Source organism: Corythoichthys intestinalis, chromosome 16 (assembly GCF_030265065.1).
Source record: "Corythoichthys intestinalis isolate RoL2023-P3 chromosome 16, ASM3026506v1, whole genome shotgun sequence".
Taxonomy (NCBI): domain Eukaryota; kingdom Metazoa; phylum Chordata; class Actinopteri; order Syngnathiformes; family Syngnathidae; genus Corythoichthys; species Corythoichthys intestinalis.
In genome coordinates this window covers 15,270,275-15,295,507 of record NC_080410.1, presented here as the reverse complement: position 1 = coordinate 15,295,507, position 25,233 = coordinate 15,270,275, and the positions used below count along the sequence as shown (strand labels likewise).

At 38.2% G+C, this 25,233-nt stretch overlaps 1 protein-coding gene across 2 annotated transcripts; it reads right to left on the bottom strand.

Moving 5' to 3' along the window:
* Positions 1-526: 526 nt before the first annotated feature.
* On the bottom strand, positions 527-20,305 carry triobpb (TRIO and F-actin binding protein b). 2 transcript variants are annotated; one of them, XM_057861602.1, is made up of 13 exons: positions 19,900-20,305; positions 12,442-12,498; positions 12,257-12,325; positions 12,075-12,164; positions 11,855-11,964; positions 11,300-11,708; positions 10,015-10,252; positions 7,234-7,345; positions 6,852-7,011; positions 5,215-5,316; positions 4,769-4,855; positions 1,576-1,764; positions 528-1,428 (listed from the first exon to the last, which is right to left on the bottom strand). In XM_057861602.1, the coding sequence occupies exons 1-12, from the start codon at positions 19,903-19,905 to the stop codon at positions 1,603-1,605; spliced, it is 1,602 nt and encodes a 533-aa protein (XP_057717585.1). In that variant the 5' UTR covers positions 19,906-20,305; the 3' UTR covers positions 528-1,428; positions 1,576-1,602. The 2 variants fall into 2 exon arrangements, with proteins under 2 accessions (XP_057717586.1, XP_057717585.1); XM_057861603.1 differs by lacking the exons at positions 12,442-12,498; positions 19,900-20,305 and having other exon boundaries at positions 527-1,428; positions 11,855-11,989; positions 12,257-12,331.
* Positions 20,306-25,233: the final 4,928 nt, after the last annotated feature.

Here is a 25,233-nt window from a genome sequence, read left to right as displayed (position 1 = left end):
ATAAAGTGGATGAAACAAATGGCCCCCAATTAGACTCAAGTTGATTAAAACAATCAAAATCATAACTGAATTAATAAAATGAAAATGAATAAAAACATGAATACATGTTGGTTATGACCACAAGTAACTCGTTTTTTTTTTCTTTTTCCTTTTTTCAGTTTCATCGTATTTAATTCATTGCCAGGATCTGACAACGCTAGACATCCAATTAAACTGGTTGGTTTGGTTCCGAATGCCCATCTTTTAGTGCCATTGATGGTGCTAGACGTTCAATCCACTTTTCAAAATGAACTGGACATCTAACGCCGTCAACGGCAGCCGATGAGTGCCCTATAAAGTTAAGGTCCATGCACTAGTAGTCTTGGTCCTCGTAGAACAATTCGGGAATTCCAGTAGCACAACAATATGTTGCAAATAAAACAGTGCTGTGCACGCAACTAGTGGTGCAGGCTTTACAACAACAAAAAATCCTACTCAAAGTGTGCATATTTGCATTTGGACAATAGGTTGGAAGCAAACGTACACATAATTGAGACAGCAATAAAGGAGCTTCTCTTATTTTATTGATTGCAAAATGTGTATAATTTACAAAATGGCAAAAATACAGTATATTACATATTTCTTTCCCCAAAAAGGTAGATATGTCATTTTATCACAATATATTTTTGTCAACACTCCTTATTTGTTAACAAATTGGCTCATAAATGCAACACCTGTTCATTGTTTTAGTCCAGCAATGAGTAGAACGGATAGGTTAAGAAGTGAGGCATTGTGGGGAAACAAGCAATAAGGAGCTTATCCAAACAAAATGATGTTAAATAGATTGGGTTGGAGAAAATTCCAAATTCATGTCTGATCAGCCTACTAGGAACGACAGTTTTCATTGCTTTGTTGTGTTAGTCGATTTTTTTTTTTTTAGTATCTCCACAAAACAAGGAACACAGGGTCAGGTTTCCTGTTTATGAGAATACAACACAAAAATAAGATTTCCTTTAAGAGCATATTAATGAAAGCTGTACAACATAAAAAAAGTGAAATGACAGTAGCTCTGTGTCATTCTGTGGCCTCGAGTCAGATGAGACACAAAATGGTCCATTGGTTCATCCATTGTAAAGGCTGATCAAGAATGACCTGAAATACCTGAAACTATAACAATAATGGTCGACAAATATTCCAGTTTTAAGACAAAACACACGCTCATACACACTTTAACTGGCTAGAGGCAGAAGCTTCAATAAGAATTGAATAGTGCAGTCTTTTTATCAGACGTGGTCCAGTGTAATGAAGCCAGTTCACAGCTAGTCCATGGTGCGTGATTGGCGGAATGTTTGAAATAAAAGGCACAGTCACGGTCCTACCACAAAATTCAACCATTTCCTCTACTTTTCTACATCTTCTGTTCATTCAGTCACAGTGATGCAGACACACCTGCAAAAGAGCAAACAGACCGTTTTGGTTGTATGATTTAAAAAGTGGGTCATACCAGAATTGGATAACATTTTCTGCCCTTGTGTGAACATTAGCCAGCAGGTGTTTATTTTCTATCTAACAGAGAGTACGTTAAAAATTGCAAACCTTTGACTAAGGATTTTAAGCAGACTCTCAATGGTCCATGCTGTTACCCAGCCTTTGGCCCTCCTGCAGAGCAGCCATGGCCAACCTCAAGTGCTCCTTTAGACTTTGGATCTCCCGCTCGCTCCGACCCTTTATCCCACTCAGCTCCTCATTCACCTCCGCGTATCTCTCACCTGCCAGACGCTTCTCCTGGTGTTATTGGGGGACCAAAAGAAAAAAAAATGTCACAACGTCCACCTGAGACCAAAGCAATGTTAATCTGATAAAGTGAAGTCCATGTTTTCTTGGTTAGAATTCATCAAACAATGCAGACTACACAGTCGATGTTCAACAGTCTGCTTAACCTGAAGGGCACACATTTAACCCATTGGTTGCCAATGACAGAGATAGATGTCGAATCGACTTTGACAGGCATCTATAGGCTAAACAGTAAATACTTTTCCATTTACTTAAAAAAAAATATATATATATATATATATTTTTTTTTAACTTATTTGTTTAACAAATTTTTAAAAAGTATTCTTATTATTTTAAAAATGTTTAATTGCTTAAAAATGTAATTAAAAAATGCAAAAGTAATTGATTTCTAAAGATCTTTTAAAATTCTATTTATTAAATGCAGAATAATACAGAAATAAATTAATTTTTTATTGGCTGCCATCACCAGAGTGTTTTTTTTTTTTTTTTTTTTATAAGTTGCCATTTTGACATAACAGAGTTGACACAAACAGAGGGGGACATTTCATGCTAAAATTAGCCCTCAGCCGAGCTTTGCTAGTGTAATAGCTAACATAACTTTGGATACTTGATGAGAAATCTATAATATTTAAAATAAACCTTTTGAAATAATTATATTCAATCAATTTCTTTGAAATACAGTTTTAACAGAGAATCGGAATAGGAATCGAGAATGTTTTATGTCCATATCTAAAAAGAATTCAGGGATTTAAGAATTTATTCACAAGAATCTCAACGTAAAAAGCTCTGTTGTAGTAAGGCGGCGCCACAGTGAACTTAAAGACGAGCCACACATTCGACATACTGACGTAAAATAAATGCTACCTGCAGGTTTTTTTTTTTTTGCTTTTAACGTAGGAATTGAGAATTTTTACGTCCATATCTATAAAGAATTCAGGGATTTAAGCGTTTATTCACAAGAATTTTCAATGGAAAAAGCTCATTGTTTTGCGACGGCGGCGATGTTGGGTTTTGTATCTCTAGATTTTATTTTAGATATTTCTGCGTCTATATTAAAAAACAATCAGCTTTTATGTGTTTTATTTTATGTAACATTCCAATCTAATAACTTTCAGTGAAACACCATGGTCCTACGCCAACCCCTACGCCGACGGCAACAAGCAGATCTTCGTCTACTTTGACCCCGTGCACCTTTGGAAGAACATCTACAGCAGCTTCCACAACAACGGCTGTATGGTGCTGCCCAGGTGTCCTGGAGCTGAAGTAAGTGGCCAGCATTATTCACTTTATAAAAAAGATAAATCAAAACACCTGTCTTTCTAAAACAAACATGTTTTTTAGGAGCCTAAGAGGATGAGGGCGGCCCGATTCTCCAGCCGGAAGGTGCTGGCCAGGTGGGAGAACTACAAGTCTGTCAAGGCCGGCTACAAGTTGACCCAGAAGGTGCTGGCGCGCTCTTCGGTCAAGAATTAGAGCGTCGGGCTCATCATGGCTGTCGTCAACCCCAACAGGGTCGCATGGGCAAGGAGTAACACGGGGACACACAGGGCCGACATCCTGGAGATGTTCCAGAGGACAAAGGAGACCTGGAGAAGGGTAGGGCGGCCATTTCTCACCATGGGCCACATGGCATCCTTCGGAATGTCGCTGTGGGACTCCCTGATGTGCAGGAAGCACAAGAGCACCTGCTGGACTTCCTGGAGGTCCCTCTTCAACTGTTTTGGTGCGAACTTCTCCAAGGATGTGACTTCAGAAGCGAGGAAGAACAAGGCCTTGGAGTGGCTGGCCGGCAGGAAAAGGAGCAGAGTCGAGGAGGGCAGAAAGGAGACGGCGAGGAACAGAGAATTGTACAAATCGAGGTGACCAGAAAATGCAAGGCATAGAAAAAGACTATGTGACTGTTGAAAGACGAGGCTCACATCCTGGTAACACCACATCGATTATTTGCACTGCCTGAATTATAGGACTCATACTCATTCTATATTTATGTTTTAGATTTCCTACTTGCAAGTCACTTTTGAGATTTTAACTTACCCTGCACTGTAAAGGGATGCTCCACAATTTCATTGTATAACTGTATAATGATAATAAAGGGCTATTCTATTCTATAATAAGTTGTGATTGTATATAGAATTTATGAAAAATCTATTTACGTATTATTTATAATTGATTCTGCATGTTTTCCTCAAGTATTAAGTTTCTGATGTTAAATTGAGTGATTTATTAGCTATTGAAAACTTGCAGCAAATTTAAAAAAAAAAAAAAAGTTGCTATTTTGGTCAAAAACGTATATGTTACATATTGCTATTGATCCAGAAAATATAGGTGATTATCTCTGCATTTGGTGATTTTTGTGCATCTAGCGTAAAATCTGAGAATTTTATAGCCATTTTAAGTTTATATAAAAAAGTAATCGTAGTTTTATAAGGGAACAACTTGCCGCTGCTCATGGAGACTCATATATGGCTAAGGTAGGTCCCCGTTTTGGTTTTAGGTCGGTAGCAGCTTTGGTTTTGAAAATATTTGAAGTTTTTGAAAATAGGCCCCCTACGGATCGGCCCTGCGCCCCCTGTCATGTCAATATGTTATGAAGTCTATGCTACACAACACACAAAAAAGTTGAATTAACATTTGTCCAAATAAATAAAATACAACTTAATTTATACAGGGGACACATATAGCACCCTATAAAAGAATGACCCAATTTCATTTTGAATTCCTATAAATATTATTAATTTACATTATAATTTTATTTATAAAAGATATACAGTATACATAAAATAATGTAATAATACCTTAATAATTAATAATAATTAAACAAAGTTGGGTTACACAGAAAATGTTAATATTGTGGCGTACATGACCCAAAATGTGATGTCCACGCCACTTCTTAATGGGGTTACGTTAGGTTTGTTGTTTTTTTTACTCAAAAACTACTCATTTGCCCAATAAAGGGTTAACAGCGTCTGTTTAACAAGGTATGTTGGTACAGTACCGTGTTAAGAAACTGCAATTCATTCCTGAGACAGCTGATCTCCTTATGTAAGTACTCAATCTCTTTTTCTTTTACTTTGAGAAGTACCTGAAAAGAGAAATAACACTGTGGTTTTCCTTTCCTGTTATAAAGTCAATACACATACAGTACATGGTACAAATGATGAATTAGAAGTCCAAGGTTATTATGGCTATGTTGGCTTTGAGGCATTTAAATATTTTATAAAAATATTTTTAAAGCAGTGAATGAGGGAGAGAGTGAGGCGTATTGTTTCACTTGCACGTACAGCAGCTTTCTTGCGGTTTACAACAATCCGCTTACAAAAGACTGAGGTAGTGTCGCCATCTCATAACCACTTAACTCATAATGCAAAGACACAAATAACACTTTGGATTTCCTTCTTATTTTCTTAGTGTTGCAAGAAAAAAAAACAACTGTGTCTTTACCTCTAATTCACAGGTTCTCCCATTTTTGGTGTCATTTGAACCCAGATCTGTGTTGATACATCGCATGCGTAATATCTCCTCTGCCAAGCGGTCCTTCAAATTCTGAAAAGAATGTTTCTTTCAAAATTATTTTGCATTATATGTTTATTACAGCACACACACAAAAAAAACATCTGACAATCTGTCTGCGCTGTTACAAGTTTCTGTTTAACATCCATATATATTAAATGCGCAAGATTTCCATTCATATTTTTTTATACACTTCATAACCTATGCTCATTAGGGCATGTTAACATTTTTTAGGAATCATAGGTATACAGGTTTTATAGGTTTTTTTTTGTTTTATTATAAAAACTTTACATTTGGGTATTAGGGCTGGGCAATATGGCCCAAAAATAAAATCTCAGATTTTTTTCATTAAAAAAATAAAAATTGATTTACAATTTTTGAAGGAGACAATAAGAAAAAAAGTCAGAGAAAACTCAAAACAAGTTAAACCCTTTATAGGTCACTCCTTGAACTCATTGACGGCTCGCGATGTCCAATCCATTTTGACTGGGAGGGGCGAATGAACAAATCTGTCAATATGAATTGGATGTCTAGTAGGGATGTGCCATCTTAGGTACCCCACGATTAAATTCGATGGTTTGTTTTGAAAGTGTTTGCATTTAGTTTTATTGATTTGGGTGGATACACTGCCCTCTATTCTGCCTCATTTCACATGGCTGAATCCAGTTGCTCCCTGTTAAGACCAACATAAGCTAAGTTTTTGTTTGAGCTAATGTTTTTTTTAATGCATTCGTAAAGTAGTTTATAAGTATAAAGTATACTTAGCCGTTTTTTGTGGGAATATATGTCTGAACCATTTGTTTAGAGCATTTAAAAAAGAAAGTTAGCGTTTTATAGCATTTAAGCTAGCAGATTTTTGCTATGTAAGTTAGCCAATTGTTCTTTTGTTGTACATGGATCCTAATTTTTGATTTTTTGTTTATACAGTTTGAGGCTCAGCTTACGTATTTTAATTTTTTATGTTCCTTATCCGATTACTCGATTATTTGAACAAACTAGTTCATCGATTAATCTACTCCTAAAATATTCGGTAGCTGCAGCTCTACATGAATGTTTTTATTAATTTTGATTGTAATATTTTTTTGATTAACCTTTTAGTTAATTAGTATTTTTATTTATTTGTAAATAATGACAACAAAAAATCATTAGATTTTTTTGTATTCCAAACGTTAATATTGTGACCTACATGACTCAAAATGTTATATGCTTGTATCAGGACACCAGGGCAATTTAAGTTTTTATTTTTAATTACCAAAAATAGTCACTTGCCTATTTTTCATTAATATTTAAAAAAAAAATAAAAGTAAATGTTGAACAAAAGTGACATGAATAAAATGGAAAACGTCTGTCTTAAATATCTTTTTCCCTCCCCCTATTTGTGCTGTCAGCTCCAAGTACTAAATACACAAAGAAATAAACAGTTTCTTAAGGAATAATCTAATGACCTGGTCACTGGAGTTTCCTTTTTGGCAAAAAAACAAAACGACAACAACAAAAAACTTACTCATAAAATCGATTAATGGCCCAGGCCTAATAGGTGTATACTATTGTGTTGTCAGAAAACCTACCTGGTTCTCTTTTTTGAGCAGCTCTAGGTCTCGCTCCATTTGGCTGAGTTCCCGCTCTCTTTCAGCATTGTTCTGTTCTGCTCGGTTTAGTTCCAGACACTTCTGAGAATAGCGTTCAGATAGTCCACTTAGTTCTCTCTGCAAAGACTGAGTTTCTGCCCTGCATACACAGTAGACAAAATTGTGCTCGTTTCAATACTAGACTAATTTAGACTAATATGTCCGGGTACCAGACACCCAAATTCAGCTGGGAAAGACTGGATCTAGACCATAGTACTAATGATAATGATGACACATCTAATTGCTCTCTTCATTTTAAAAGTAACAAAGTATTGCTATACTGATTTCCTAATCTTAACCACACTAACATAATGCATCTTACTGTTGTTGCATGCGCATGGATTGTGGATCAAGCAATCCACTACTGAGTCTATTGACCTTCTCCACCTCCCTCTCCAGTTCTTGTTTGTGATTCTTCTTAAGTGCTTCCATCACTGAAACAAAAAAACCATGAAATTCTAAGAACTAAAATAGTCTGACCCCGGGAAGCCGTGATTCCGCAATCACGGAATTTACCGCAGATTTCAACATCTTCCACGGAAATCAAAACAGTCTGTGGAATAGAGAGCGAGGTGTAGAGTATTACATTTTACTAGAGCTGTCCCAACTCGTCGACGTTGTCGACGTCATCGATGACGTAAATGCGTCGACGGGCAAAACATACCGACGACGGGTAATGAAGGGTTAAAAAAAACAAACAAACATGCGGATAAAGTTTAGAATGGCGGGCGCTCGCGATACAAGTGGTTGTTACTGGCACCCCCAAGGGTGCCGCTGTTATTTCAATGTGACGGGCGTTGTCAGATTGAGCAAAGAGGAAGAAAGTGGGCGAACGAGCAAGAGAGAGGGAGCGAGATCGGTGAGTTGGAAAAGTGCGCTGGTAGCGCCGAGTTGAGTGGCTTCATACCCCACGTTTTTGTTTTTGGTCAATAAAAGTATCCATAAAGAGCTATCCGACGCCTCTCGGTGTTTTTATGCACGCCGCCGCCTTCCTGAGGAGGAAATCAGACGAACCCAGATGAACCGACGACAACGAGCCAAGTGACTTGCCGGTGAGGAGTTAAAAACACCGCCAATTTCCAAAAAGGGCAGAGTTGGTAACAGAGGAAAGCGGCATAAAGCCAAAAAAGCGGACCAGAATAGCCAGAGCCTGGAATTATTTCAAGGAAAATATGGAGGGTGCCGCTTTCTGTACTCTTTGCTAAGCTGAGCTCGCATACCACGGTTGCACGTCGGCTATGAACGAACACTTGAAGCGCCGTCACCCAAGTGTAATTTTTGAAAACAACAAGAAACGGCAAGCTAGCGGATTGTAAGTCCATACAACTTTTTTAAATGGAACTTGCCTTTATGTGCGTCGTATCAACATACATTTTTATTTAATAAAATATTATATATTTTTTTAAATTATTATTAGATTTATTAGGATCATGGAAGCTCCCACTTGGGGAAAATATATAGATATATCCTGTATATACATATTATAATAAAAATATATATGGAAACACCACTGGCCTGCTTACTGTAATCCATGACTGCAGTGATGTTATGTAATATAAAGTTTTACATATAGTAGTATACTATAAAATTAATACTATATATTTATTTTTTGTTACTGTGGGTATGTGTGCCTTTCATTCAAAATAATTGTGGTAATATTTCAGTGTGCCCTCTACTTTATTTATTTTCAGGTTAAAACAAACAAAAGTTTAACAGTTTTTCCCATCCCCAAAAAATGCGGAATGCACACCAGAAAAAGCATCTGAACTCACACAAAGTATTCCGAAAATGGTTGTCCGGGACATTGCAATTCATTTTAACATTTAGAAATATATAAACAATGACATACCACAAAAAGAATTGTTTTGACTCCTGTTAATGAGGTGAATTCACAGTGTTTCCGTTTACATTTTTTTGCACTAGTTAATGCCAGCAGCATTTGACCTCATTGTTTGTGATTTATTATTGGTATTTATGTTATTTATTTATACGTTAATAAAGAATTTAGGTGTTCCAAAATGTTTTTTGTGAATTAATAAGCTTGAACAAAAAAATCATTATTACAGTAGTTAAAAAATATATATATATTAGTCGCCTAATCGTAAAAATAGTCGGCTGACTAATCGGGAGGAAATTAGTCGTTTGGCACAGCCCTACATTTTACCTGTTGTTTCCATAAAGGCCGCTATATTGTATGTCGTGGTTAAATAGCACCCTCCACAGAGAACTGCAACAGACTTTGATTGCCTGATTGATTGTTCTTTTTTTCCAAAGATGTCTTCATTAATGTTTTTTAATGGGGATAATTTATATCTAGTTTTAATTGATTTGTTTATTTCAATGGTCTGCATTTTATAAGTCATTTCTTTTTGCTTGATGCTGAAAGCCTGTTTACAAAATCAAGTACAAGTGAATCGCTTGAATATTCAAATAATTTCTTCAATATCACTTCTGCTTCAAACCCATTGTTTGATGAAACGTTTGACACTTTAGAAGTAATGCAAATAGATCTACCCGAGAGACAAATATTGTCTAACCCGGTTTTGGTATAGCAAATAATTTCATAAGAGAATTTTTACATCATTATTGCATTCATATGATGTATAACTGGCTATTTAAGGTTTTTTTCCTTTCTTTCAAGCAGCAGATTTAATATTTGCTTTACACAGAATCAGGATTGTTCTCTGCGGAATGTTTTTTTTAACGCCGATTCCTGGGGGGACGACTAAATGGTGCCAAGGCTTCCTCTAAAAAAGGTGTGTGCACTGCTGTTGGGTTGTTAATGTCAATACTTCTCACACTGCCGCCTACAATAAATTACTAAGTAGGTTGTATTATTTTAAGTGTGCCAATAACATCAAGCGGATTAGTTCCTCCTCCTTTAGCTTTGGTAAATTTAAATCTCTCATTTATAAGACTTCCAATAAACCAGATATTCTTGCACCCAAGTAGAATTTTGACCTCGTTCATGATTTTATTAAGTTACAAGTGGCGACAATTGGGGGGCTGGAGGTCCAGTTAAAATAGAGACTGTATTGGCACGAACCAAGCAAAACCATGACGTACTAGCCATCGTTTTTGAAAATTATACACCCCTACTGACCTTGTGACATATCTTGAATCTCCTCCAACAACAGCCTGTTTTTCTCCATTTCTAACTCTGCCATCTGGCGGTCGTGCTGCCTCTGAAGTTCCTCCATCGCTTGTCGATGAGCGCGGTCCATGGCAGTCAGGCTGCGTCCACAGGGACCGTCAGGACCGCAGCCATCTTTTACCCCTCCATCCCCTCCCCTTCTACCCCCCTGTTGTAGTTGTGCAAGCTGCTGCCTCAGTGACGCCACCTGAGGAAACATAAAAAGAGGTAAAGCCTACTGAAGGTTATGGTAAGTGTTCTACTCAGTCTAAACATGACTAATGTGCTTAAACAAAATTAAGTGGCAAGGCTTTTTTTGTTAGATCCCAAAGGTTTTTGATAGTACAAAGTTTTTGTAGAAAAATATCCCCTTCTCATTACAAGATACTGTACACAAGTGGCAATATGTCTTTGGCTAGTTTCATAAGAACGATTTGAATCCTATCAGTATGATGACAAAGCTTGTTTGAGCTTATTTTAGCATGTTTTTTTAATGGCGTGATTTATGAATGTAACAGCACACGTATCATGTGTAGAACGAGAATAAAATCATGCTAAAGAGAACACAGGTGCACAGCAGAAAATGTAGCAGTGTTTCCCAAGTCCATTCATTCATTTTGGGCTTAACCCTTTATTGGGCACTCATTTAACTCACTGGCTGAATTATGAGCATTCAGCCAGTCCTTCCATTTTCAATGAATTGGACGCCCATCTTTGTCAATGGCAGCCAATGAGTTAAATATTATTGAATTTTAAAATATTTTGAAAATCCAATTTAGACTGTTTTCATGTATTATTCATATATTTTATTAACTGTGCCCTTATTAATAATTTATACATTTATTTCATCACAAATGAAGCATTAAAAAATGAATTATGATTACCGGTAATGATAACAAATTATATTATAGAATTATATTTGAGACCTGGCGTCCACATATGTGGACATCATGTTTTTAAATCACATAGGCCACACTAAATGTTAGTATTTTGGCGCTGATTATTAAAAATGTGATGTCCATATTTGTGGACACCAGAGTTTTATGGAGTTACGGATTTTTTTTTTTTTTTTAATTACCTAAAATAGTCACTTAATGGTGAAGGGAAAACTGCTGGCGCAAACACAGGTCAGAAGGAAAGGTATTAATAAGGTGTTAAAAGGTCGAAAGGGAAAAATACTTCATCTGAGGAAGATGAAGGCTTAATTTGCATGCTTATTTTGTCTGCAAATTATGAAATCCTCTCCACACACTACCTCCCTCTGCAGCGCCTCATTGGCTGACTGGCTGACAGGATGTGACCTCACTGCTGGCTTCTCCTTTAAAGGCATGCGTTCAAACTCTGCCCACTTTCTCTCTATCTCATCCTCCATACGTAGCCTTTGGTTGACTCCCCCGCCGGTGCCCTTCCGAGACAGGACAGCCTCCCACTGGCTGCTCGTGGCATCTTGTGTCTTGTCCAACTGCCGACCCTCCCCGATCTCTCTCGGATTGACCTGCGTATGGCTGGACGCAGCAGGAACAGGGGATAGCTCAACATAGTCGAAACGGCGCTGAGCGGTAGGAACCTCCGATGGAACCTCAGCATGGCGTGATGGCGGTCGCCGGGAAGGCAGCTGCAGGCGTGTGTGACAGTTTTCTTTGTCACTACTGCTGTCAGGCAATCTGAATAATATTAGAAATAAAATGATTATTTTCACATTATTCTTTCAAATACAGTAACGTTTAGGATTGTTTTGCTTACTAACTACAGAAAGATACAATTTGAATCCAGACGTTAAAACTTTAGTTTATAATAATGCAGAAATTACTGTGTAATGTCTGGGGAGGTGCGGGGCCTTATGCATTTCTTTAAAACCTCAATCCAGTTTCTCCTGATTCCTGCGGTCATGGCAGAAAGTGTGAACACGGCCTCCTGTGTCTGGATAACAGCACACAAAAACACTCTAAAGATGCCAAAATGTGACCAAAAATGTGATTACATGAAAGTCAGAATGCCATCATTATTCGACCAATAACAGTAACACTTGCCTGTATCTGAAAGCCATAGTTCTTCTCTACGTCAAACTCTGACACCTTCACACAGGATTTCAGATCAATTTCACCATCCAAGTCATCTTTCTGTCCAGGGAAACCCAAGACCCCGTTTAGTTTTGTTATGGTATTGTTTATGCTTGAGAAAACACATAAGAACAGAAACCAACTAAACCTACCTCCTCTGCACTGGAGTCTCTGTAGTACTTGAGCCCAGCATCAGTCAAAACAAACCAGTGCTTTTTCCACTGAATATAACAGATGTCAGACAACATAATCGCAATAACACAATGGGCTTTATACGATGTTGCTCAAAAGAAAGGACAGACAAAGGACATACAGTGTGTCTTCTATGGTTTCTTACCTCACCGCAATCATCCAGTTTTGACATCCATCCCTTCTTGAAGTTCAGGAGGTCAGGCTGCAGAGCAGATAGTCACAGTGTCAATGTCATTGACCATCACCATAAAGACAAACATGTTGCTTTAATGCAGTACTTCTCAAATAGTGGGGGGGCGCAGAGCGATGCCAGGGGGGGCGCATGTGACCTCGGGGAACATGTTTTTTTTTGTTTTGGTTTTTGCCGTACTGGAATAAAGTGTACTTGCACATCCACTCAGCAGGTGGCAGTGGCGCTCTCATTTTCAGAGTGCGCGCAGTATTTTTGAACTAAGGAAGAGCACTCAGCACACACAGACAACAGATATGAAGAGCAGTGTGCCGCCGCCGTTTTCGAAAGCCGTTTTCCAACCGGACTCACTCACGCGGCGACCCACTGTCCGGTTCTCACGTCGCCGCCCGAGAAGTGCCATTTTCGGCTTGGGATCGTCACGACGACCGCCTTCACCTACGGTTCTACCTCGGCCACCGTGAATGCGCTTTTTTCGTGCCGTTTGCCTTTTAGCTTTGACTTTTAATACAGTGGGTGATGATGAAAGACCACTGTTTGCTGTGTCTAAAAATAATTATAGCAGACAGCCAGAAGCCAAATCAATTAAGACGCCACTTAAAGACATTAGACCCCAGTCTCATTGTTAAGCCGCTTGATTTTTTCAGTGAAAACGTGCCGAATATTGCCAACAATCGTCCTGCTTTGTCAATGTTATATCAGTAAACCAGTGAGCATTGTTAGCATGCTCATTGCAAAATAACTCCACACCATTGCAAAGGAGGTAAATACTGTGAGCAGCAAAAATAAAAACTGTCCTGTCCAAGGACACTTTTTTAAAAAAATTTTATTCAGTTTTGTTTTTCGGTCAAATTTTTTGGCATATTGTCCTCATGAGTGAATGTTTCTAATAAATATGAATTTGTTATTATTTACTGATTTTATTACATTTTATTTTTCTGTATCAAATGGTCAAAAATGTACCTTGAGTGTATTTTTTAGTTTGGATGTGATTTTTTTTTTTTTTAAATCCAGGCAAATTGATGCACGTCAAGTCTTCTCTGTTACAAACAAAACAATGTTAATAAAGTTATACTTTATTATAAGTTGATCTATGTTACTTTTTTTCTTTATTAGAAAAAAAGGACACAATGTTAGGCAGATGCGTATTTTTAATAGTAATTTTATAGACAAATGATACTATTTAGTGGCGGCAGAGAGTTTGGGGGGGCCCGAAACATTTACGTCTTCCTTGGGGGGGCGTGACAGAAAATAATTGAGAAGCACTGCTTTAATGTGATGACAGACAGCTATTCTGTATGCATATACAGTTGTGGTCAAAAGTTTACATACACTTGTGAAGAACATAATGTCATGGCTCTCGAGTTTCCAGTTATTACTACAACTCTGATTTTTCTCCAATAGAGTCATTGGAACAGATACTTCTTTGTCACAAAAAACATTCATGAAGTTTGGTTCTTTTATGACTTTATAATGGGTTAACAGAAAAAGTGATCAAATCTGCTAGGTCAAAAATATACATACAGCAACACATACATTCAGCATGGATCTGAAAAAGCGAATCATTGACTTGAACAAGTCAGGAAAGTCAATTGGAGCCATTTCAAAGCAGCTGCAGGTCCCATGAGCAACAGTGCAAACAATTGTTTGTAAGTATAAAGTGCATGGCACTGTTTTGTCACTGCCACAATCAGGAAGAAAACGCAAGCTATCACCTACTGCTGAGAGAAAATTGGTCAGCAGGGTGAAGATTCAACCGAGAATCACCAAAAAGCAGATCTGCCAAGAATTAGAAGCTGCTGGAACACAGGTGTCAGTGTCCACAGTCAAGCATGTTTTGCATCTCCATGGACTGAGAGGCTGCCGTGCAAGAAGGAAGCCCTTGCTCCAAAAGTGGCACCTTACGGCTCGACTGAAGTTTGCTGCTGATCACATGGACAAAGATAAGACCTTCTGGAGGAAAGTTCTGTGGTCAGACGAAACAAAAAATCGAGCTGTTTGGCCACAATGCCCAGCAATATGTTTGGAGGAGAAAAGGTGAGGCCTTTAACCCCAAGTACACCATGCCTACCGTCAAGCACGGTGGTGGTAGTATTATGCTGTGGGGCTGTTTTGCTACCAATGGAACTGGTGCTTTACAGAGAGTAAATGGGATAATGAAGGAGGAGGATTACCTTCAAATTCTTCAAGATAACCTAAAGTCATCAGCCCGAAGATTGGGTCTTGGGCGCAGTTGGGTGTTCCAACAGGACAATGACCCCAAACACACATCAAAAGTGGTAATGGAATGGCTAAATCAGGCTAGATTTAAGGTTTTTGAATGGCTTTCCCAAAGTCCTGACTTAAACCCCATTGAGAACTTGTGGACAATGCTGAAGAAACAAGTCCATGTCAGAAAGCCATTAAATTTAACTGAACTGCACCAATTCTGTCAAGAGGAGTGGTCAAAGATTCAACCAGAAGCTTGCCAGAAGCTTGTGGATGGCTACCAAAATCGCCTAATTGAAGTGAAAAAGGCCAAGGGACATGTTACCAAATATTAGCGCTGCTGTATGTATATTTTTGACCCAGCAGATTTGATCACTTTTTTCTGTTCACCCATAATAAAGTCATAAAAGAACCAAACTTCATGAATGTTTTTTGTGACAAAGAAGTATCTGTTCCAATCACTCTATCAGAGAAAAATCAGAGTTGTAGAAATAACTGGAAACTCAAGAGAGCCATGACATTATGTTCTTCACAAGTGTATGTAAACTTTTGACCACAACTGTATTTAGTCAACGTGTCACCTTTCTTCTTGGTAACATGTTGAACATTCAGACTAGGGCTTTTCGTCTCCCTACTTTTTTGAAGTGATAAAGAACAAAAGACAAAGCGCAAAAAAAGCTTAAGCCTTAATAGGGCACTAAATGAACTCATTGGCTGCCTAACCCTAATCCAATCCATCTTTACTGGGGAGGGCCGAATGAACGATGTCACAATGCATTGGATGTCTAGCACCATCAATGGCATAGGAACGTTGGTATTGACAGCCACTCTTACCAGTTTAAATGAATTTGACTTCTATTATTGTCAATGGCAGGCAATTAGTTCAATACTATTAAATTAAAAATAAACTTTTAGAGTGTTATTGATGGTCATAACCTAAGTGTATTTCTGTTTTTATCAGTTTGAATTATGAGTTTTATTACATTTTGTTAATTAAAAACTGTATTCATCCTTTAAATTATATTGTGTATATAAAAATAATGATTGAAGACTAAAAAAATAATAAAGATCTGGCATCCACATATGTAAACACCACTTTTTGGGTCATGTAGGCCACACTTGCAAACCAAATGTTAATATTGTTCACTTATGTGGACACCTCTTCTTTATGTGTGTTGTGTTGTTTTGTTTTTTCAAATTACCAAAAAATAGTCAGTTATTATTATTACTTATTTGATTAAGGGTTAAAAAAAAGGTTAAATGTTTAGCAAAAGTAACTAATTAAAAAAAAAAGTGTAAAACTTTACTCTCCCCCTATTTTTGCTGTCGGCCTCCAAATACAAAGTAATAATTTCACAAAGAAAAAAAAACACATCCTAACAGAATTGGGTGCTTTATATTCTTTTTAGTAAAAAAAAAAAACATAAAAACAACAACAACAACAACAACAACAAAAAAACATTTTTTCAAATCATTCGCAATACTCAAATTGATTCACAAAATTGATTTATTGCCTAGGCCTAACCTAATGTTGTTTTTGAGTTTTTGAATGTATACAGTACTAGTAGCATTACAGTTTTGGTGAATGAAAGATCACAATTTCAGGGTTATTTCTCGCTCAAACATCACTATTTTTTTTACAGTAAATACAAGTAGTCGACACACCTTTATTCAAATTCCAGGTTTTTGTGCCATTTAAACAATGTGATCAAGATAAACTATTTTAAAAATGCAATCAAGATACTTCATTTCTACATGTCTCCCACTGCTAATGTTACCAGCCTTACCAGTAAAACTCCATTCAAATGATCACACATTTGGGATTTTTATTTTCTTACGAATACTAGTTGAACTTGCTCTTGCACTTGTTGAAAGTGCTCTCAAAAAGGCATATTTAGCACAAACACATCACTATCATCATCAAAAGCCATATCTGCAGTGAAGGATGGTGGTGGTAGAATAATGCCATTTACGGTCTAAGTGTAGCAATAGAAAAAGCAAGACTTATTAAAAGTTCAAAAATGCCCGTCAGTGCTAGTTGAAGGCGTCTATGCTAGAAAGCATTTCTTAAAATCAGGATTTTAAAAAAGGCACTTATAAGTGTACCAGCTGAGTACTGACTTCCATTTAACATGAGTTTGAAGAGGACTGGTAAATTCTGAACAAAGCCAAAATCCATTTCTAAGTGGGTATGCACACTTGCACACACATTCTCAGTTAATTATTTAAAGTTACATTTAAAGTGCTATTTTTATAATGATTTATAAAATTATTTATCATGAGTATTTTTTTTTATATCATAAGTACCTGGTATGTTAACAGGTGTGTGTAAACTTTATATCTCCGATGTTTGCAACAGGATCCTGGTCTAGTGCTGAGCAATAAAGTTGCATCATGAGACATGTGAGGTGTGAAAAGTAATAGCAAAGTTCTCCAGTCAAAGGCGTTAAAATAAGAAACAGCAAACTCATTAAAATTTAATGAGTAATTTGAAGAGGTCAAGCATATCAGTCAAGTCATTACTATTTTCAAACCGACCCCTCACCCATTTCCATTAGTCAGCCTGTTTCTGCCTTTTAATCCATATATCAAGTAGGGAGGTTTTGGAAAGTCCTTATTTTAGGTTAATAACTTCCTTCGCAGCACATTTCTCACTTTTGTTTACCATTCATTAATTTCAACTATAATAGTACTACAGTGAAGTTTCAGTAAAATTGACAATTACTTTTTCCACACGTACAATGTTAAATAATTTAATATTAATAAGTAATCGCCTCCACACTACGCAAACATCATGCTAACATCAGATTAAGGTTTTAAAAATGTTTGCAACTTATCCTCTTGATTTTGAAGAATTTCTCTTGGTTGCATTGCTTTGAGTATGTATGAGTGTATTACATTTTTTTTGTTTTTTGTTTTTATTTCGGTCACTTCAGCCTATATGTCCTCCTGCCATGTCAATCTAATATGGACCTTAACTCATTCGCTGCCATTGATGGTGATAGAAGTCCAGTCCATTTGAACTGGGTGGGCTGGCAGTGCCTCCAAATAAGTACCGTAATTTTTGCACTATAAGGCGCACCTGACTATAAGCCACTGCCCACCAAATTTGGCACGAAAACGGCATTTGTTTTTATATAAGCCGTACTGGACTATAAGTCACAGCTGTCCTCACTGTATTATGGGATATTTACACAAAAAGGTATTAACCGGTATCACTTTATTTGACAGTGGCATCATACGACGGTCATAAGGCCTAATGAACCACCATGAAGCTTTGAACCAATTGGCTGCAAAGCGTCATTGCTTCAAGAAGCTTCATTTGGCCATCACTGCGCACTTGGGCGAGTCATTCAACCTCTGCTGCCACCTGCTGTCAACACTGTTGTTGTCCAACATGCCTCCTAGTATGCATTGCAGCGCTATAGATGTAAATAATAATCAAAGCATTGCAGCGCTATAGATGTAAATAATAATCAAAATTTATGTTCTGTGCTAATTATTTCTTCAGTTACAGTTACAGTTGTTTCATTAATTTCTAGTTATGGTATTTGGGAACACTTTATTTGACAGTGGCACCATAAGACCGTCATTAAAAAATCATAATTATGACATGACACTGTCATCTTGACACTGCCGTGAGAATGAACGCTTAAAAACGATCATTTCGTGTTATCCGACAAATTAACTACTTTTGATTGGATGTAAATGATGCAAGCTGGACACAAATTGAGTTAGTGACCTCATTTGCCGGATGACACTTCATGACATAAGCATTCATTGATGACCATGACAGTGTCATTTCATAATTATGAAGGCCTTATGATGCCGCTGTCAAATAAAGTTTTACCCATTAACCTAAATAAATCAACAAATAAGCCGCACTGGAGTTTAAGCCGCAGAATTCAAAATGAAGGAAAAAAGTAGCGGCATATAGTCCGAAAAGTAGAGATGGTCCTGGCAGATAAAACTTCAATATTTCAACTTCTAGCATATTATTAGACAAATAATTTTAAATGGATTTATATGACACTTTAGCGTAGAGTTATGTTGCATTTTAGTACTGTAGACATCTAAATATGCAATGATAGTACTAGTACTAAGAGGAGGATTAACTCAAATGTCCCATCGCAAACTTGTATCAAATGCACAGCCATTCACTGAGCTACAAAATACAAGATGAAACATTTTAGCATCTGACAGTTGCAAAAGGGTGACTTATGTTGAGTGTTAAGAGGAACCTGATTATCATGTAAAGGGGTCACGTAGATGGCAATGCGAAACCCAAATCAAAAGATTACATCTTCTTCACGTAGGAAAGGCTGGAGAAAGCCAGACAAGAGTAAACAAGTTGGTGAATGACCCTTTTCTGCCATGTCAAGCAATTCTGGTGTAATTTATGAGAATTTGGCAACATTGCTCCTTCTTACCATTTTACGGCACGTTTTTTTTTTTTTTTTTTTGTTCCATCAGTGCATCACATAAAAAGTATAGTTTCGACTTCCCAAATAGAAGTGGGGGAGATGTGATGTGCTTGTTAGTTTAGATTTTTGTATTACAAAAAAATTATCACTGAGTTTTTATTGTAGACATCAAATCCATATAAAATGTTGTAAGTGACGGTGCTAGACGTCCAATCCAATTTGACTAGGAGGTTGGCAGCGATCGAATGATGAGTTTAAATAGAATCTTAATGCTACCGCCACTTACAAATCTTAGTTTACAAGCGTACAAAACAACCAATTATATCCGTAAACGTAACTCGCATTTAAGCTAGCAACTAAAAACACACCCTGAATGTGTGACACATGCTGCCCAGGACGGCATGTAGATAGCAAGCTCATTGTAAATACAAGTACAAAAGTTAATGCCATGCTAAAATTAAACAGTTGTGACACTATTCCTGTTGTTCTTCAGTTACTCCCCCCAAAACACTTTTCTGTCCAGCTGCTTTCTTTGAATAAAGAACACAATATAAACAACGATGGGAGTACACCAAACTCCCATGTGTTAAAACAGCCTGTTAAGACACTGATTCACCTTCTACGTTTCCAAACAGCTGCAGAGGACAGATATTAAAGAACAAACAAACAAACAAACAAAAAGAAATGTGAAATTCACAAAACAGGTTTCACTGAGAAAACGGCGATATAAAAAAAATGAGGAAGGACGAAGAGAAGTTCCTTTGAAATTTGAACAACTTACCGTCATGATAAGAGGATCCAGGCAGGGTGGAAGAACAAAAAGAAAAGTACCGTTAACTCATGAAAAAAACTACACTTCTTCCTCCCTCTGTCGGAACTTCCCGTTCGACTTTACTGAACTGTCAACAAAGTAGTCCGACTTTCTTGTACGAATTTAAGTAAAACCGCGCCATTCACGGTCCCATTAATCGAGGCATTCGACATTCGTAAGAAGGAAGTGAAATCCGCAAACACTTTTGACGTAAATGCGACTGAAAAGAAGGAAAATGTGCAGCGTGTAGTTGGGGACCAGCGATACCACTAGTATTTTCGACTTGTGGTTCACTTCCTGGGCGGCTCTTCTCGGCTATTGAAGAAAACAGATCCCAAGCCCGGGCTCGTTGACAAGCACCAAGACTGTCCTTTGACTGTCAACGCTGTAGAACTAAAAACATAGACGCCCCATTGGGTGGGTTGGCCCGTTACTGCGAAACGCTTTCATGTCGGCCATATTAGATGTGGCATGACAAAGCTCAGTTATTGCCTCACCACTACAAAACAGATTTAAAGATTTAACGTAATCTGTTTTATTCACTTCTGAAATCTCTTACCGTTCTTTTCCCCATCTCTTAAACCACGAGTGTCAAACTCAAGGCCCTGGGGCCAAATCCAGCCCGCCATATCATTTTGTGTGGCCCAGAAAATAAATCACGTGAGCCGACTTCCTGTTTCTTTCTAAAATAAAATTCAAATAACATTTATGTAGTCCATAATGAAAAAATATGAATAGTTGCTATTAAAGCAACACTATGTAACTTCTCAGTTTTGGTCGATTTTAGCGACGCCGGTGGACAAAAGTGGTAGTGTTTTTGCCTTAAAGTGCCTGTGACACGAAAAAGCATGTTTATTTCATAATACACGCGGTATTTTATGCCCCTGAATGATATGGACCGCTTGGATGTGTGTGGAAGCGATCGCTATATTTATTTAGTTTTTTGAATCCCGCGCCATGAAAATGAGTGACTTCCGGCTTCGGTCTTGCATTGAGGAGGAGGGCGCTGTGACGTGTACGGTAGAAGACGTTCTCTTCACTATACAGTGTACTGTTGTGTATGACGAAGGATTCAGCTGATTTTGCGGATTAATACTTTTATTTTTTGCATCACGCCAGCCAAACGGCTGCAGAAAAATCATTCTGTATGCGGGAGAGGCGTATGCGCCTTTTTGGAGTTTCAAAAGGTTCCCATTCACCGTGGATATTTACTGTGGGACCATTGGACTTACAAGGAAGTGAGTAAACATCTTGTTTTGTATTATGTCAAATACGAATACAGTGATTACAAAGTAAACACTATAAAATTCCTTTAAATAAAGGACTACTTACGTTTGATCATTGATAGGCATGTAAAAAGCTATCCTCATGCTCATTAGCAGTTAGCTGTTAGCGCGTTAGCTACACAACAACTCCAGCCACCCTCCTCCAGGGAACGAACTGTAAATTGCTCTCCGCCGGGCGGTTTGCCGATCCGCAAAGAAACTCGACAACCGGGTCGTCATGTCAAATAATCCAGGCTAGTTATGTGTGATTTTCCACTTCGAAGACTTTGAAACATCCCTCGGTTCGGGTTAGCATGTCGGCTAGCTGTCACTCCTTCTGGTCTGTTTACATTCTAAGAAGCCGGGGAAGGGAAATTACATATGTCCGATTTAGGTGTCATAAAATATCGTTCGGGAGGTGTGACAGTAAAGGTGAAGTCGACTGTTTTGACCATTATGGAGTAATTTTGCCATTTCGTCTTGAATAAATGGATTTTTATTATTTTATATTCCATTTAGCACAAGATTGTTATTTGTCATGACCATGCCATTTATTTAGCAATTGGGGAAAGTACTTGGGTAAAAAGAATATCCTGTAAAAATATTGAAGTAAAGAGACAGAAACAATGACATTTTGCCGCTCTCTTCGTCGCGTTTTCCTCATTGTGAATAGTTCCCCCTCGACGGGCTGACTGGTCCTTCTCAAGCCATTTATATAGCTATTGGGGAAAAATACTTGGATAAAAAGAATATCCTGTAAAAATATTGGGAGTAGAGAGACTGAAACAATGACATTTTGCGGCTCTCTTCGTCGCGTTTTCCTCGTTCTGAACAATTCCCCCTCAATGGGCTGAATAGTAAAACCGATGAGCCTAGTCTACCGCTGACGTCATCCACCTGTTGGGGACGCTAAAGCCCTATAATGGTAGGCGTGGCTAACCGGCAGATTAAAAGACTAATTTCTCGTCATCTGCGCTTTGCTAAATTGTTGTATATAGTCGAATCGTCTCAAAATATGATTCTAATTCACATAATAATGCCATTTAAGACTTTTTTTCTGGTGTCATATGCTCTTTAAGGAAGACTGCGTTTCCCATGAGGACCAGCACACACATGCAGTGACATAAAAACATCAATAAATAAAAAATCAATCTCCCGGCTGCCTGCAGATGGATTAAACACCATTTGTTTCCAGTGGCTGTGTGAAGGGCGAATAGTAACAAGGTAATGAATCCAGTTCTGGCTAAACAATTAGGCTCGAGCGTATGACGTGGCACTCGCGAGGTTTCCGCCCCTATCGCCATGTTGGAAGCAGGAAGTTCGGTGTCAGAACTCCGGGAAACATAAACAGTGAGGCATTTCGACTCAGGTCGCACTTTAAAACTGATTGGAAATTATTGTTCGGTAAAGAATTGCAACCACTGATCGAATAGAAAGGAGAATGTACAGCTCGACGGAACCCCACTGAGTTTCTTCCGGATCCCAACATGGAGAAAAGGCGAGGGAAAGCTCATATCTGAACTTACCAAACGTTGAAGAATGGCATGGGTGGCCTCGATCAGAGGGAAGGGCATAACGTTTGATTCTCCAGTTACACACATAGTTTGCTCTATGTACTTCCGCTCCGGTAAGTTAATTTCATTTGTCTACGCAAATTTCGGTAACTTTATGCCCTATGTTGGCCTGTTGTTAGCTATAGCTACAGCTAAACAACTAGCATGCACACATGTGCATTGTCTTCATAAGACATAATTCCTGTCGTTTCTAAATGAAAAAGCTGTAACATGTTGCCGTGAGATAGTGGCAAAGAATTTGTACACAGGCTACATTGTCTGCAACAAATCTGTTTTCTAAAACACAGCATTGATTTGTCACTTAACTATCATAGCTCAGCACAGCACAAATTCAGATGTTCATGACAATGAAAATGTAAACACACATTGCCTACCTTTGCAAGAACGATGGTGTTGCCATTTGATACGGTCATAATGTGCAGGTCCTGCACCGATCTGCAGCAAAACTGTTCGTAGCTTTGTAGCGATTTGTAGTTTCGGAATTGCTGATGAGTGTAGTAACTTACACCAAACACTAAATACAGCCTGATGTCCATTTCGCGTAGTGGTGGAAGCTTGTCGACATCTTTATTCCATTTGTGTTCGGCTTGCTCGTAAGGGTCAACATTGTTCACATCCTTAAGTTTGCTCACATATCTGTCCTTCGCCGTGGTAACAAGTTTGTCTCTGTATCGAACTGGCAAGTTTTCCTTACTTTTTTCCATCTTTGGCACTCGGAGTTGAATTGTATTTGCCGTTAAGTTTAAATGTCTAGTGATGCAGACGTGCTTCCAATATGGCTGCTTTGTCGCAAATCTCGCATGATCCCGTGTTGCTGTGACGTAAACGCTCGAGCCTAATAGCATAAGACGGTTAGCAACCTGTGGCTTGATGTGGCTAGCCCCCCCCTACTCCCACCCGAGTTCACGCCAGCGAGTGAAAGCCGGGCCAATGTTTATTCTGTATATCCTGGTAACCTCCCTTTTTTCCTCCTGGGACAAAGTTTTTTGTCTCTTGTTGCTCTGCCATCTTTGCAGAATTCGCACAAAAGCGTACGCATCGACTTCCGTCTTTATAATGCCGTAAAGCAGTCAGCACATTTGTAGTTTTTTTTTGTGTGGTAGGGTTCCTGCCAACCTCCTCAAAGTTAATTAGTGCTGGTGAAAACAACACAAACCCTCTCAAGATTTAAAAGAGGTGTCATTCAACTAGTTGTCAGTCAACACATCATAACAAATGAAAAGTTATCTAGTGTTGCTTTAAGAGGCCACCATAAAAATATTTGGAAAAGTTTTAAGTCAGCAATGTTTCCAAACAATTCATTGACTAATATAAGAGTTGTCAATTCATTTACTAACTGATTAGTTGTTGATTAGTCATCGATTAATTGTGAGTTCCCTAGTTTCACTGCCAGTGATGGCACTAGACATCCAATCCATTTGGACTGGGAAGGCTCTCATTATCATAGACAGAACAACTGTATTACATACAGTAGGTTAGGTACAGTAAATATGTGAGTAGAAACCATGTGCACTTGTTTAGTTGTGGGCCTAGAGCAGGGGTCCCCAAACTACGGCCCGCGGGCCGGATACGGCCCGCAGCCACATTTGGTCCAGCCCCCTGAACATTAAAAAAAAAAAAAAAAATTTTTTTTTTTTTTTTTTTTCAATAGTTATTTATGTCCTGGCTTTTTTCTGTGAAGAACTGAGCAATGGTTATTTGGTTATTATCTATTTAATTAATACAGTATTATTATATTATATTATATTACATGATATTATATTATATTATATTCAGGGGTGCACATAAGTGGTCCGCACATGCGTACTGGACGTAGACAAATGCGCTGGCCCTCAACGGCTTCCATACGCTTTTGCGTACCGATGGCTGACCACTATTTGCGGCGGACACGAGAAAATAACTTCTCAAAATGTCGATGAGGCAGGCCACACTGAGTAATTACTTCCATGTTCCCCCACCCCCGTCAAAAGACAGACAGACGACAGAGACGTCACTGGAGCTACCGAAAAAAAGGACTTTTGCTGAAAAGTGGCTACAGGAGGTACCATGGCTAGAAGCGAATGATGCTCGCACGGAAATGCGGTACAAAATGTGCCGTGAGAATCCCAATGTCGCCGATTAGAGCAACGCATTTTATGTAGGGTCAAAGAATTTCAGCCATCCAAACTTTGAAAAGCACGAAAAAAACAGAGAGCATGTGGCAATTAAGCAAACTATCGATGTCAAACACGACCCCACTCGCCCTATGGACATGTGGCGGAATAGGGCGGAATAAAGGTAATGAACAGCGACATGCACTGACAAACGTGTTTTTGCTCGCATTTTACAAAGCTAAACATACACGTTCAATGAGGTCTTATGAGGAGGACATCCCACTTTTAAAAAGGCTTGGAGTTAATGTGGGAGCCGCATAATGCCCTTTATTTTGAATTGGTGCTTTTATGTTTATTTCTTTACATTGCACT